The 12,563-nt window shown below is 43.3% G+C and overlaps 1 protein-coding gene across 3 annotated transcripts in view; it reads right to left on the bottom strand.

The window, feature by feature from the left end:
• The window catches only part of ARL3 (ADP ribosylation factor like GTPase 3), a 49,406-nt gene extending 36,909 nt beyond the window's left edge, over window positions 1-12,497 (bottom strand). For all 3 annotated transcript variants that reach the window (XR_002524421.2, XM_003904193.4, XM_031652111.1), the window contains exons 1-2: window positions 12,333-12,497; window positions 2,416-2,559 (exon numbers count right to left, since the gene is read on the bottom strand). Coding sequence is in view for 2 of the 3 variants with exons in the window: in XM_003904193.4 (XP_003904242.1) it covers window positions 2,416-2,559; window positions 12,333-12,335 (147 nt within the window). In the remaining variant the exon portion in view is untranslated. The remainder of the gene's footprint in view (window positions 1-2,415; window positions 2,560-12,332) is intronic.
• Between the last annotated feature and the right edge of the window lie 66 nt (window positions 12,498-12,563).

Genomic DNA, 12,563 nt, shown 5'->3' with positions numbered 1-12,563 from the left:
AACACTTTAAAGTGACTAAGACCAACAAGTTCTCCCTGTTGGCTTAGCCAAAGGTCAGGCATTCTCAGGATTTCCTACAGGGAATGAGTTCTAAGAAACCCACTACAGTTTTTCCAATCAGGACTTATCTTCTTTTTTTTTTTTTTTGAGACGGAGTCGCACTCTGTCGCCAGGCTGGAGTGCAATGGCACAATCTCGGCTCACTGCAATCTCCGCCTCCCGGGTTCAAGCCATTCTCCTGCCTTAGTCTCCTGACTACAGGCGCCCGCCACCACACCCAGCTAATTTTTGTATTTTTAGTAGAGACGGGGTTTCACTATGTTGGCCAGGATGGTCTCCATGTCCTGACTTCATGATCTGCCCGCCTTGGCCTCCCAAAGTCCAAAGTTCTGGGATTACAGGTGTGAACCATGGCGCCTAGGACTCGTCTTTTTTTTTTTTTTTGGAGACGAGGTCTCGCTCTGTCGCCCAGGCTGGAGTGCAGTGGTGCGATCTTGGCTCACTGCAACCTCGGCCTCCCAGGTTCAAGTGATTCTCCTGCCTCAGCCTCCCGAGTAGCTGGGACTACAGGCGCCCACCACCATGCCTGGCTAATTGTTTTGTATTTTTAGTAGAGACAGGGTTTCACCGTGTTAGCCAGGATGGTCTTGATCTCCTGACCTCGTGATCTGCCCGCCTCGGCCTCCCAAAGTGCTGGGATTACAGGCATGAGCCACCCACGCCCGGCCCAGGACTCATCTTTAAACCTCCACGCTGTGAGCACCATCATTTCCTTATCCTTTATGCTTTGCTTGCTTGCCCTTTTCAGGAAAAAGGAAGGTTGATGAGACTGGATTTAAAAAGGCAGGTAATTGGCCGGGCAAGGTAGCTCATGCCTGTAATCCTAGCACTTTGGGAGGCCAAGGCGGGCGGATTGCCTGAGCTCAGGAGTTTGATACCAGCCTGGGCAACAATGGCGAAACCAGGTATCTACTAAAATACAAAAAATTAGCCGGGCGTGGTGGTGTGCACCTGTATTCCCAGCTACTCAGGAGAATCGCCTGAACCCAGGAGGCAGAGGTTGCAGTGAGCTGAGCTTGCGCCACTGCACTCCAGCCTGGGAAACAGAGCGAGACTCTGTCTCCCCCAAAAAAAAAAAAGAGAAAAAAAAAAAAGCAGGTAATTTTTTTTTTGTTTTAAAAATTGATACATATTTGTATTTATTAAGTCTGAAAAGTACACGGTAAAATTTTTTCTTTTTTTTTGAGACGGAGTCTCGCTATTCGCCCAGGCTGGAGTGTAGTGGCGTGATCTCGGCTCACTGCAAGCTCCACTTCCCGGGTTCACGCCATTCTCCTGCCTCAGCCTCCCGAGTAGCAGGGACTACAGGTGCCCGCCACCAGGCCCGGCTAATTTTTTGTATTTTTAGTAGAGACGGGGTTTCACCGTGTTAGCCAGGATGGTCTCGATCTCCTGACCTTGTGATCCACCCGCCTCGGCCTCCCAAAGTGCTGGGATTACAGGCGTGAGCCACCGCGCCCGGCCAGTACACAGTAAAATATTAACCATGGTCTTTCTCAGAGTTTTCTCCTTTATACTTTTTCTGTTTTCTACATGCACTACGTTCATAATCAGAGAAGATAAAGCTATTTTTAAAAAAGAGGTTGCAGTGAGCCAAGATTGCGCTACTACACTCCAGCCTGTGAGACAGAGTGAGACTCTGTCTCAAAAAATAAATAATTTAAAGAAATAAAATAAAAATAAAAAGAATATAGGTACTCACTTAGATCTGCTGGATTTGTCTATATACACACAAATACACACACGTGTATATATGTATACATATATTTTAAATTGTAAGATAACATGTACAATATGCAGCGGCTGAGGACATGTGTGGGTGGGGAAGGAGGGGCACATCTGGAAGACGGGTGCATGTGCTGAAAGGTGATGTGTGGAGGCTGAAGCCCAGCGGGGTGCAGATGCTGCAGTGCGGTAGCCTGATGAAGTGGGCACTGTGAAGTGTGTCCGTGTACATATTTTAACATTATAACATAAAATGTACCATTTTAACCATTTTAAAGTGTACAGTTCCATGGCATTAAATACATTCACACTGTGGGTCATTATCCACAGAACTCTTTTCATCTTGCAAAACTGACTCACTGTACCCGTTAAACAGTAACTCCCCATTCCCCCTCCCCAGCTCCAGTAACCACCATTCTGCATCTGTCTCTATGAATCTGACTACTCTAAATACCACATGAGAATGGAATCTCTTACATATTTTTGAAATCTGGTTATCTTCAGATTGCATAGACTTTTCTCAGAGACAAAATTTGGAAGTGGACAAAACAGTATTTCCCATTTTGTCTTTCACATTGCTATTATCGTCTTTCTGTGTCACACGGCATCTGGAGCCAAGGTAGTGCTCACCTGTGTAGGTGTGATGTGGCTGATATCTTCAGATGCTAGCTGCTTCAGAAGAGTGGTCTTGCCAGCATTATCCAAGCCCAGGAGAAGTATTCTCATCTCCTGGTCTGGTGCACTTTTCAACTTGCGCAAAATTGAGAGCAAGCCCTTGAACAACCACAAAGGAGACAGATTACTCTGGAAGCACTGACTTTGATATTACTGGATATCAGAATAACTTCTCCTTGAAAAAAGTTCTTGGTTATAGAGAGCTTATGTTATTATTTTTCACTCTAATACCACTTATTCCATTTGCTTCCTCTTTCCAAGTTTCAGTAGAAGTGCTATAGTAAATTCAGCAACTTAATAAGTAGCATGGCTTATTTCTGCTCCTCCTATCAATCTAGCTTAGCAGTCACCCCAAATCTCCTTGGAGTGTGAACTCTACCCCATCTGCGTTCCCAAAGCCCTTTATATATACTTAGAACAGAACACACATCATATCAAACTAGGCAACTGATGTTTGTATTTTTCTCCTTTACTAAAGTTTCTTGTGGTAAGAGCTACACTTGTCCCACAATGGCTGGCATTTATTAAACAGACACTAGATAACACTTATGGAATTAAATAGAATGACACACCCAAGTTAACACAAGATTTTAAGGTGTTATACAAAAATATATAAAAAGGCTATAAAAAATTACGGTTGGGCTCTCTGTTAACGATTTTATCTATTTCATCATTTCGTATTGCATGCCTGTATCAAAACATCTCGTGCACCCTACAAATAGGTAACACCATGGACCCACAAAAATTAAATGGAAAAAATTTTTAAAAAAGATTTTATCACCAGGCGCGGTGGCTAACGTCTGCAATCCCAGCACTTTGGGAGGCTGAGGTGGGCGGATCACAAGGTCAGGAGATCGAGACCATCTTGGCTAACATGGTGAAACCCCATCTCTACTAAAAATATAAAACATTAGTTAGGCGTGGTGGCAAGTGCCTTGTAGTCCTAGCTACTTGAAAGGCTGAGGCAGGAGAATCGCTTGAACCTGGGAGGCAGAGGTTGCAGTGAGTTGAGATAGCGCCACTGCACTCCAGCCTGAGCGACAGAGCAAGACTCCGTCTCGGGAAAAAAAAAAAAAAAAAAAAAAAAAGATTTTATCTATTTCAGCTAAAATGTTAGCTGAAATAGATAAATGCTCTACTTCATTAAAAATGTTCTACTATCACCTTTCACAAGACCCTACAGGATAGGTGCATGGTATAGATTACCTGTGTTTTTTAAGATTAAAAATTTGGTACAACAGAGAAGTTAGGAAATCATAAAAGGCATCCATGAAACCAAAAAAACAAAACAAAGCCAAATTTAACCAAGGATTTTTTTTACTGTTAATCTAATATTTGTTTCTTGTTTTCATTTATTATTATTATTTTTAGACAGAGTCTTTTAAAGAAATAACTTTTAAAGAAATAACTAAAGAAATAACTTTTAAAGAAATAACTAAAAATACTGTTTGTTTTTTTTCCAGGCAGAGACTTTCTACACACTAATTACATTTTAAATTAAAGAATTAAGAGAAAAACAAGTCCAGGCACAGTGGTTCACACCTGTAATACCAGTGCCTCTGTCTTTTTTTTTTTTTGGAGACAGAGTCTCCCTGTCTCCAGGCCGGAGTGCAGTGGCGCGATCTCCGCTCACTGCAAGCTCCGCCTCCTGTGTTCACGCCATTCTCCTGCCTCAGCCTCCCAAGTAGCTGGGACCACAGGCGCCCACCATCACGCCCGGCTACTTTTTTGTATTTTTAGTACAGACGGGGTTTCACCGTGTTAGCCAGGATGGTCTTGATCTCCTGACCTCGTGATTCGCCCGCCCTGGCCTCCCAAAGTGTTGGGATTACAGGTGTGAGCCACCGCACCCGGCCATGCCTGGCTTTTTTTTTTTTTTTTTTTTGAGGAGTCTTGTTCTGTCGCCCAGGCTGGAGTGCAGTGGCCCGGTTTCGGCTCACTGCAACCTCCGCCTCCCGGGTTCACACCATTCTCCTGCCTCAGCCTCCCGAGTAGCTGGGACTAAAGGCGCCTGCCACCGCGCCCGGCTAATTTTTTGTGTTTTTGGTAGAGATGGGGTTTCACCATGTTAGCCAGGATAGTCTCGATCTCCTGACCTTGTGATCTGCCTGCCTCGGTCTCCCAAAGTGCTAGGATTATAGGCGTGAGACACTGCACCCGGCCTGGATAATTTTTATATTTTTAGTAGAGATGGGGTTTCGCCACGTTAGCCAGGCTGGTCTCGAACTCCTGGCCTCCAGTGATACACCCACCTTGGCCTCCCAAAGTGCAATAGGCATGAGCCACCTCTCCTGGCCATTATTCATTATTTTTTTATGGATAGAAATATAAAGCATGTTGCTGGGCGTGGTGGCTCACGCATGTAATCCCAGCACTTTGGAAGGCCAAAGCAGGAGGGCTACTTGAGCCCAGGAGTTCAAGACCAGCCCTGGCAACATAGTGAGACCCTGTCCTTACAAAAAATAAAAAACAAATAAGCTAGGCATGGTAGCGCATGCCTGTGGTCCCAGCTACTCAGGAAGCTGAGGTGAGAGAATTGCTTGAGCCTGGGAGGTCAAGATTGCAGTGAGCTGTATTTTGCACTCCAGTCTGGGTAACAGAGTGAGACTCTGTCTCAAAAAAAAAAAAAAAAAAAAAAAAAAGAAATAAATTATGTTGATTTTTCGTTAAGAACATAAGAACATCTTTACAGGAAAGTTATTTGTTCTGTGCTATAGCTGATAATTTTGTTCTAACAACACATGGCTAGAACAAGAGTCAAAGAATCCCAGAGTGTAAAGGGCATATAATTTAATCTCCCAGCCCAAGAAGAAATTCCTTCAAACTGAGTCTTAGAATTATGTAAAACGGTTATATTTGTTACTCACATTGTACCAGGCAATAATTCAAACCAGTTTGTTCACTAAGATCAAACAATACTTCTGAGAAATAATTCTCAACAATTGCATCTTTGGACAATCATATGCAAATACGCATAATTATTAAGAATTCCTTTCTGCCTCAGAGACTCTTTGTTTACCACTTTAGTACTGTGTTTGTACTGACTTGCTAAGGACCACATTAACCTCTCTATGCCTCAATTTTTTCCAGCAGTAAAATGGAAGGTTTAGTCTAAGCTAGACAAATTCTGTGCCAAAAGATTTGGGGGAGAGAGATTGAATAGATTTGAAACAAACAAAAGTCTGGCTTTTTAAAAGGCCAGACTTTTTTTCCTTTTTCTTTTTTTTGGGGGGACAGGGTCTTCCTCTGTCGCCTAGGCTGGAGTGTAGCGGCGTGAACACGGCTCACTGCAGCTTCGACTTCCTGGGCTCAAGCGATCCTCCCACCTCAGCCTCTCCAGTAGCTGGGACTACTGGCTCACACCACCCCGCCCCGCTAAGTTTGTATTTTTTGTAGAGATGGGGTTTTGCCATGTTGCCCAGGCTGGTCTCAAACTCCTAAACTCAGGCGATCCACCCAAAGGCAAGACTTTTTTTGCTGTTTTTATCTCATCTGGTCTTGAATATTTTGACAGCATTCCTTCTTTTTTTTTTTTTTTTTTTTTGAGACGGAGTCTCACTCAGCCGCCCAGGTTGGAGTGCAGTGGCGTGATCTCGGCTCACTGCAAGCTCCGCCTCCCGGGTTCACACCATTCTCCTGCCGCAGCCTCCCGAGTAGCTGGGACTACAGGCGCCCGCCACCTCGCCCGGCTAGTTTTTTTGTATTTTTTAGTAGAGACGAGGTTTCACCGTGTCAGCCAGGATGGTCTCGATCTCCTGACCTCGTGATCCGCCCGTCTCGGCCTCCCAAAGTGCTGGGATTACAGGCTTGAGCCACCGCGCCCGGCCCAGCATTCCTTCTTAAAACTATATTTATAAGAAGTCTCCCTGGTTTTTATTAGCTATATTGCAGTCACTCATTTATAATATCACCTTTCAGAAAAGTAAAAATTAAAATTCTGAGATCCTTAGGGGACTGGTGACATAAAAAGGTTAAGAAGAGGAAAACTCATTTTACTATTCATCCTGAGTTCCTGATTGTAAGTGAAAAGAAGGGGTCTCATTACCTCTTAAAATAAATTCTAAAACATCTGGAATTTATCAAATTAGTACATATAGGCAAAGTTCTTCTCATGCATTTTCTGCTTAGTGCAGAAATTATGAAGGAAGATCTGTTTCCTATTTTAAAAAAAAATTTTTTTTTGGCTGTGTGTAGTGGCTCACACCTGTAATCCCAGCACTTTGGGAGGCTGAGGCAGGTGGATCACCTGAGGTCAGGAGTTCGAGACCAGCCTGGCCAACATGGTGAAATCCTGTATCTACTAAAAATACAAAATTAGCCAGATGTGGTGACACATGCCTGTAATCCCAGCTACTTGGGAAGCTGAAGCAGGAGAACTGCTTAAACCTGGGAGGTAGAGGTTGCAGTGAGCCAAGATTGTGTCTCTGCACTCCAGCCTGGGCAACAAAAGCAAAACTCCATCTCAAAACAAAAACAAAAAACAAAACCATATATACATATATATGTATGTTGGTTTTGTTTGTTTGTTTTTTTGAGAAAAGGTCTCACGCCTGATGCCTAGGCTGGAGTACAGTGGCGAAATCATGATTCACTACAGCTTCAACCTCCCAGGCTCAGGTGATCCTCCCACCTCAGCCTTCGGAGTAGCTGGGACTATAGATGTGTGCAACCACACCCAGCTAATTTTTTGTATTTTTAGTAGAGATAAGGTTTCACTATGTTGCCCAAGCTAGTCTCAAACTCCTGGCTTTAGGCAATCTGCCCGTGACGGCCTCCCAAAGTGCTGGAATTACAAGAGTGAGCCACTGCGCCCGGCCTATAAAATATTTTCAAAGTTTAAAATTAATGTTTTAGGTTTTTCCTCATGTGTCTCTTTTAAAGAAATCACTAAAAATGCTGTTTTTTTTTTTTTTTTTTTTTTTTTTTCAGGCAGAGGCTTTCTACACACTAATTACATTTGAAATTAAAGAATTAAGAGAAAAACAAGGCCAGGCACAGTGGTTCACATCCATAATACTAGTGCTTTGGGAGGCCGAGGCAGGAGGATAGCTCGAGGCCAGGAATTCAAGATCAGCCTGGGCAACAAACACTAGACACATATCCCTACCAAAAAAAAAAAATTATCCAGGTGTGGTGGTATGCACCTGTGGTTCCAGCTACTCAGGAGGCTGAGACAGAAGGATGGCTTGAGCCTAAGATTGAGGCTCCAGTGAGCTATGGTCGGGCCACTGCAGTATGGGCTGGGTGACAGTGCAAGACCTTGTCTAAAAAAAAAAAAAAAAAAAAAAAGAAGAGAGAAACATAATGTTTAGTCACCTTAAAAGGAGAGGAGCAAAGCACAGATAAGAAAGAAAAAGAAATCATTCTAACTATAAGGGTGAGCACAGTGGCTCACGCCTGTAATCCTAGCATTTCTGGAGGTCGAGGCAGGCGGATCATTTGAGGCCAGGAGTTTGAGACCAACCTGGCCAACATGGTGAAACCCACCTCTACTAAAAATACAAAAAATTGGCTGGGCATGGTGGCGGGCACCTATATTCCCAGCTACTTGGGAGGCTGAGGCAGGAGAATAGCTTGAACCTGAGAGGTGGAGGTTGCAGTGAGCTGAGATCACGCCAGTGTACTCCAGCCTGGGCCACAGAGCTAGACTGTCTCAAAAAAAAAAAAAAAAAAAAAAAATTCTACCTATAGATAAACTTTATTAACCTAATGGTGTAGAATACAGTGCTTCTACATTTCTAATGAGTAACTTTCCTTATTAGGAAATAATAACTTCAGATGCTTCACCTTTAAGTGAAATTACAGAGAAATGGAAAGTTCAGCTAATGTTTTCTTCCAGCAAAACAATAAATGGCATTTCAAGCATGGTATAGGGAAGACAAGTACAAATATAATACAGCATCATATTAATCCAACTACTGAGGACAGGGGATCACAGGATTATCAGGGTTTGCTAAATAGGGAAGAGGATATTTATAGAGATCAGGGTTCTGCCTGAAAGGTACAAAGTAAGCTGATTTAAGAGGCTGGATGAAAGAGACCAGAATAAGTCTATTCTGTGCATCTATATTTATATGCCCATATTTTATTTTAACTGTCAAATGAAGGGAGACAGCGATTAGAAGTTAAATTTATTATGGGGCTGAGTTTTGCAGTATAAATACAATGAAATTAATTTTTAAAGTGCATTTTTTGGCCAAAATATCCATTCACGCAATTATCATTAAACACCCATAATGTGCCCCAAGTACAACAGTGAGCAAAACACGCATGATGTCTATGTAGGATTTATATTCCTGTGACATTAAATAAAGCGATTTAAGAAACATGAACTTCAGTTAAAAGTATATTGTGTGTTACCAGCATGTGTGTATACAAGTTATCTGCACCCTGGTGGGCAGAAGTGGTTTGACTCAACCACAAAACATTTAAACAAACTTTTCTACAGTCAAATCATGAATAGATGTGCTATGGACTACAGACGTTTTATCTGCCTTGAAATCAGCTTAACCTATTGGCAGAGGCATGGTGCACTGACCTAAAACAATATAAACTAGGTCATTCAAAGAAACCAGAGTGGTGGAGGGGGAAGGAATGTGTTGGTATATAGAAAATATATGTGGTTGTGAGGAGCAGCTAAAATGTAAATTCTGAAATTACGAAGCCAACCGTCAAGTACATACAGTCCCCATAACTAACTTAAATATAACTGACTTCTGTTTGTTTTTATGTCTTTCAACTAAACTCCTATCAGCTTAAAGCTCAAAATTGAGAACTTCATCCAAACTGTGTCTTCTTTCTCATCACCCTCTCCTAAATAAATACAAACAATGTTTCCTGAGGAAAAAAGTCTGGGCATCTCCTCAGGAAGAGTGGGTTCCCACTTCACCAGAGTGCTAATGAAACGATTATGGGCTTTTACACAGACTTGTATTCAGCTTCTGTGTGTGTGTGTGTGTATACACACATATATATATCTATATATATCTGTGTATCTATATGTGTATATGTGTGTGTGTGTATATATATATAAAACACTGAACACAGTTTCAACTAGAAAATAGGAACAGGCTGGGTGCGGTGGCTCACGCCTATAATCCCAGCACTTTGGGAGGCCAAGGCAGGCAGATAATGAGGTCAGGAGATCAAGACCATCCTGGCTAACACGGTGAAACCCTGTCTCTACTAAAAAAAAAAAAAGAAAAACAAAAAGAAAATTAGCCGGGCGTGGTGGGGGCGCTTGTAGTCCCAGCTGCTGTGGATGCTGAGGCAGGAGAATGGCGTGAACCTGGGAGGTGGAGCTTGCAGTAAGCCAAGATCGCACTACTGTACTCCAGCCTGGGTGACAGAGTAAGACTCCGTCTCAAAGAAAAAAAAAGAAAATAGGAACAATACTTATTGTTATATCTTGTATCTCTTATATCTCAAGAGATGATGCTATGAGGATGAAATAAGGTCATGTATGTAAAGCATGACACATAGCAGCCACTCAAAACACCACCCCCGTGTTTTTTGTTTTTTAAATAATTTTTCACTGGCCATTTTCTAACTAGAAAACATAAATAACTGTTGGGAACAATCTTCAAATGTTGAACATGCTTGAGAACGACCACAAGCTCCATATATGTAGAAAGTGCTCCATAAATACTGAACGAAGGAGTCATATGTTAAATAACAGTCGATAGTTATATGCTAAAATTACTGTCATTTTAGTAATTCATCAAGAACCTGGCATTGTAAAGCAGGCATAAAATAGCTGACTAAATGCTCAGAGAAACCCATATTTGGGTTTTTGCCACAGTTACCCAAATTTGAAAAAAAATATGTATTTGTCACAGCTGACGTTTGAAATAAAAACCAAAAAAACCTTGGGGTTCACTTTTCAGTTGTACAGTTAGCCCTGGGGGCTCATGGGATACCAGATGAGACACACTTAAGTCACACCACTGACTAAATTGTGTTTCACTTCAAGTTTTAAGAATAGCTCACACTTTTAGAGATACAAAAAAAATGTATTTGGGAAACCAGATAAAGAATCCAGAATAATTTGTCCTAATTTCTTATTGTTCATCTTAGGAAAAAGGAAAAAAGAAAAACAAAATCTGTTTTCATCATTGATCACAACAGTTGTATACAACAGTGTTGTATATACACTGTCAATTTGTTGTATAAAGTGCCAATTTGCACCTGGAAACATGGGCAGTGGTTAATTTACTGTGGTCTCTAATTATAAATTAAACAATCATGGAATTACACAGTCCACTTAATTGATAAAACAAACTGGGAAAAGTTAGCCAACTCTCATGCACTTCTCATCTATAATGACGAATCTTAACTCTGTTGGTTCGGCATGCCCTTTTCATTTCAATTCTAACTATTTTCTGGGTAAATATTTATGTTTGTACTCATTTGTTGAAAAAAACTTAGCCTTTAAACGGACAGCTCACGTATAAATGATTAAGAAAAAGAAACAGTTGTAAAAATCTGTTTAGCCTGAGGTTAAGAAAAAAAACTGCAAGTGTAGCAAGTGTGAAATGTGATTGGCAACTTCAAATAACCCTACTTCTTTAACAATCTGACAATGTAAAACCAATTGAGATTTTTTTCCTATCTAAAGCTACTCACTGGATAATCTGACCAAACATACATCTATTTCTTTTTCTTCCTGGGCATCTAGCTTTATTTTATTTTATTTTTTTACTTCTTAAATTGACAGAAATGGCTCAACATTTCTAAAAGTGAAGAAAGGAACTAGGAAGAGAGGTGGAGCAGTAACTATAAGTTTGATGACAGGCTCTTTGCAGCCAACTAACCTGCTTTAAGTGGTTCAAAATCAATTTTTCTTTGATAGCTCTAAAATTACTCAATTCCATTTTAACTCCCTCCAACTAACTGTACAGACATCAACAAGAAACAGAGTGTCAACGGTCATATCTGTCACAATCATAATTTAGAATTTGGGAAAGCTTTAATTAGGGCTGACAGAGAAAAGGCTTGCCCCAGATTGAAGCTTGATCTCCATTTTTAACATCTCGTTCTTTTCAGTTTGGAGACCCCAAGCTAGGATTGAGATCTTTTGGTCCTGGTGTGGTCACATGCAAGAGGAGATTGCAAAAGGTTTCGAAGGAAATTCCAGAGACCGGGCAGCTAATATGCTTCCATCAACATGGATTAAGTATTGAATGAAAAATCGGTCATCACCAACAACCAGGTCTTGCACAACTCTCAGCAAATAACTAAATAATTCGGGACTGAGGAAGCGCACCCGCCACGCAGACACCAAGACGGCGTAAAATCCACCAGGCATCCCTTCCAAGCGGCTCCCCTTTGTGTCCTGGGACTTACTCCCCTACCCCGCGGGGCCCAGACAGCGCAAGAAGGAGGGGTAGGCTACCATCTCCCCTGCTACCGCCAGGGCGACCTCAGAACCAGCGGGGCCGGCCTTCTCTCCGCTTCTGGCCGGGCTCCAGACGAACCCCACTTTACTGCAGCGCCGGGAGACCGATTGCCCGGGAAGTCTAAGCCTGCGAGCGAAAGCTGCTCTCTGCAGCTCCTGGGATCCGCCCTCACCCCTGTCCCCAGAGTAATGATGGAGCCTGAGCTCCGCACCCTGCCAGCCGCGCACTCTGCCAGCCCCTTCCCCAAGCCTCGGACCCGCCGCAAGCCCCGCCTTCCTCTCCAGGCCCAGGCCTTCCTCCAGGGCCCACCCTCGGGGCTCCCCGCCGACCCCCGAAATCAGTGCAGAACCCAGATAGCAGGCTGAGCGACGTCCCATTCCCTCCTTGGCTTTAAGCGCAGTGCTCCGCCCTGGGCCTGGGGACGGGAGGGGGGTAACTGGCCGACTCCAAGGGGGCCCAGGTCCCCATACTCACCATCCTCCCGCCGAGTCCCTCCTCCTCCTCCTCCTCCTCCTCCTGCCTCCCCCGTTACCAAGGGCAACTGCTGCGGCGCCGCCCCCGACGTCCCTCGCACGCACAGCGGAGGAGTGGAGCAGCAGTACGGGGCGGGGTGCAGCGCCGCTTTCCCCAGAGTGCGCAAGCGCGCCAAGGCGCCCGCCCACTGCGAGGGCGGGCTACGGGAGCTGCAGAGGCGGCCGCCGGCTA

This window comes from Papio anubis, chromosome 11 (assembly GCF_008728515.1).
Source record: "Papio anubis isolate 15944 chromosome 11, Panubis1.0, whole genome shotgun sequence".
In the NCBI taxonomy this organism is placed as follows: Eukaryota; Metazoa; Chordata; class Mammalia; order Primates; family Cercopithecidae; genus Papio; species Papio anubis.
Note: the sequence above shows the minus strand (reverse complement) of the source record. Positions and strands in the feature narration are given on the sequence as shown.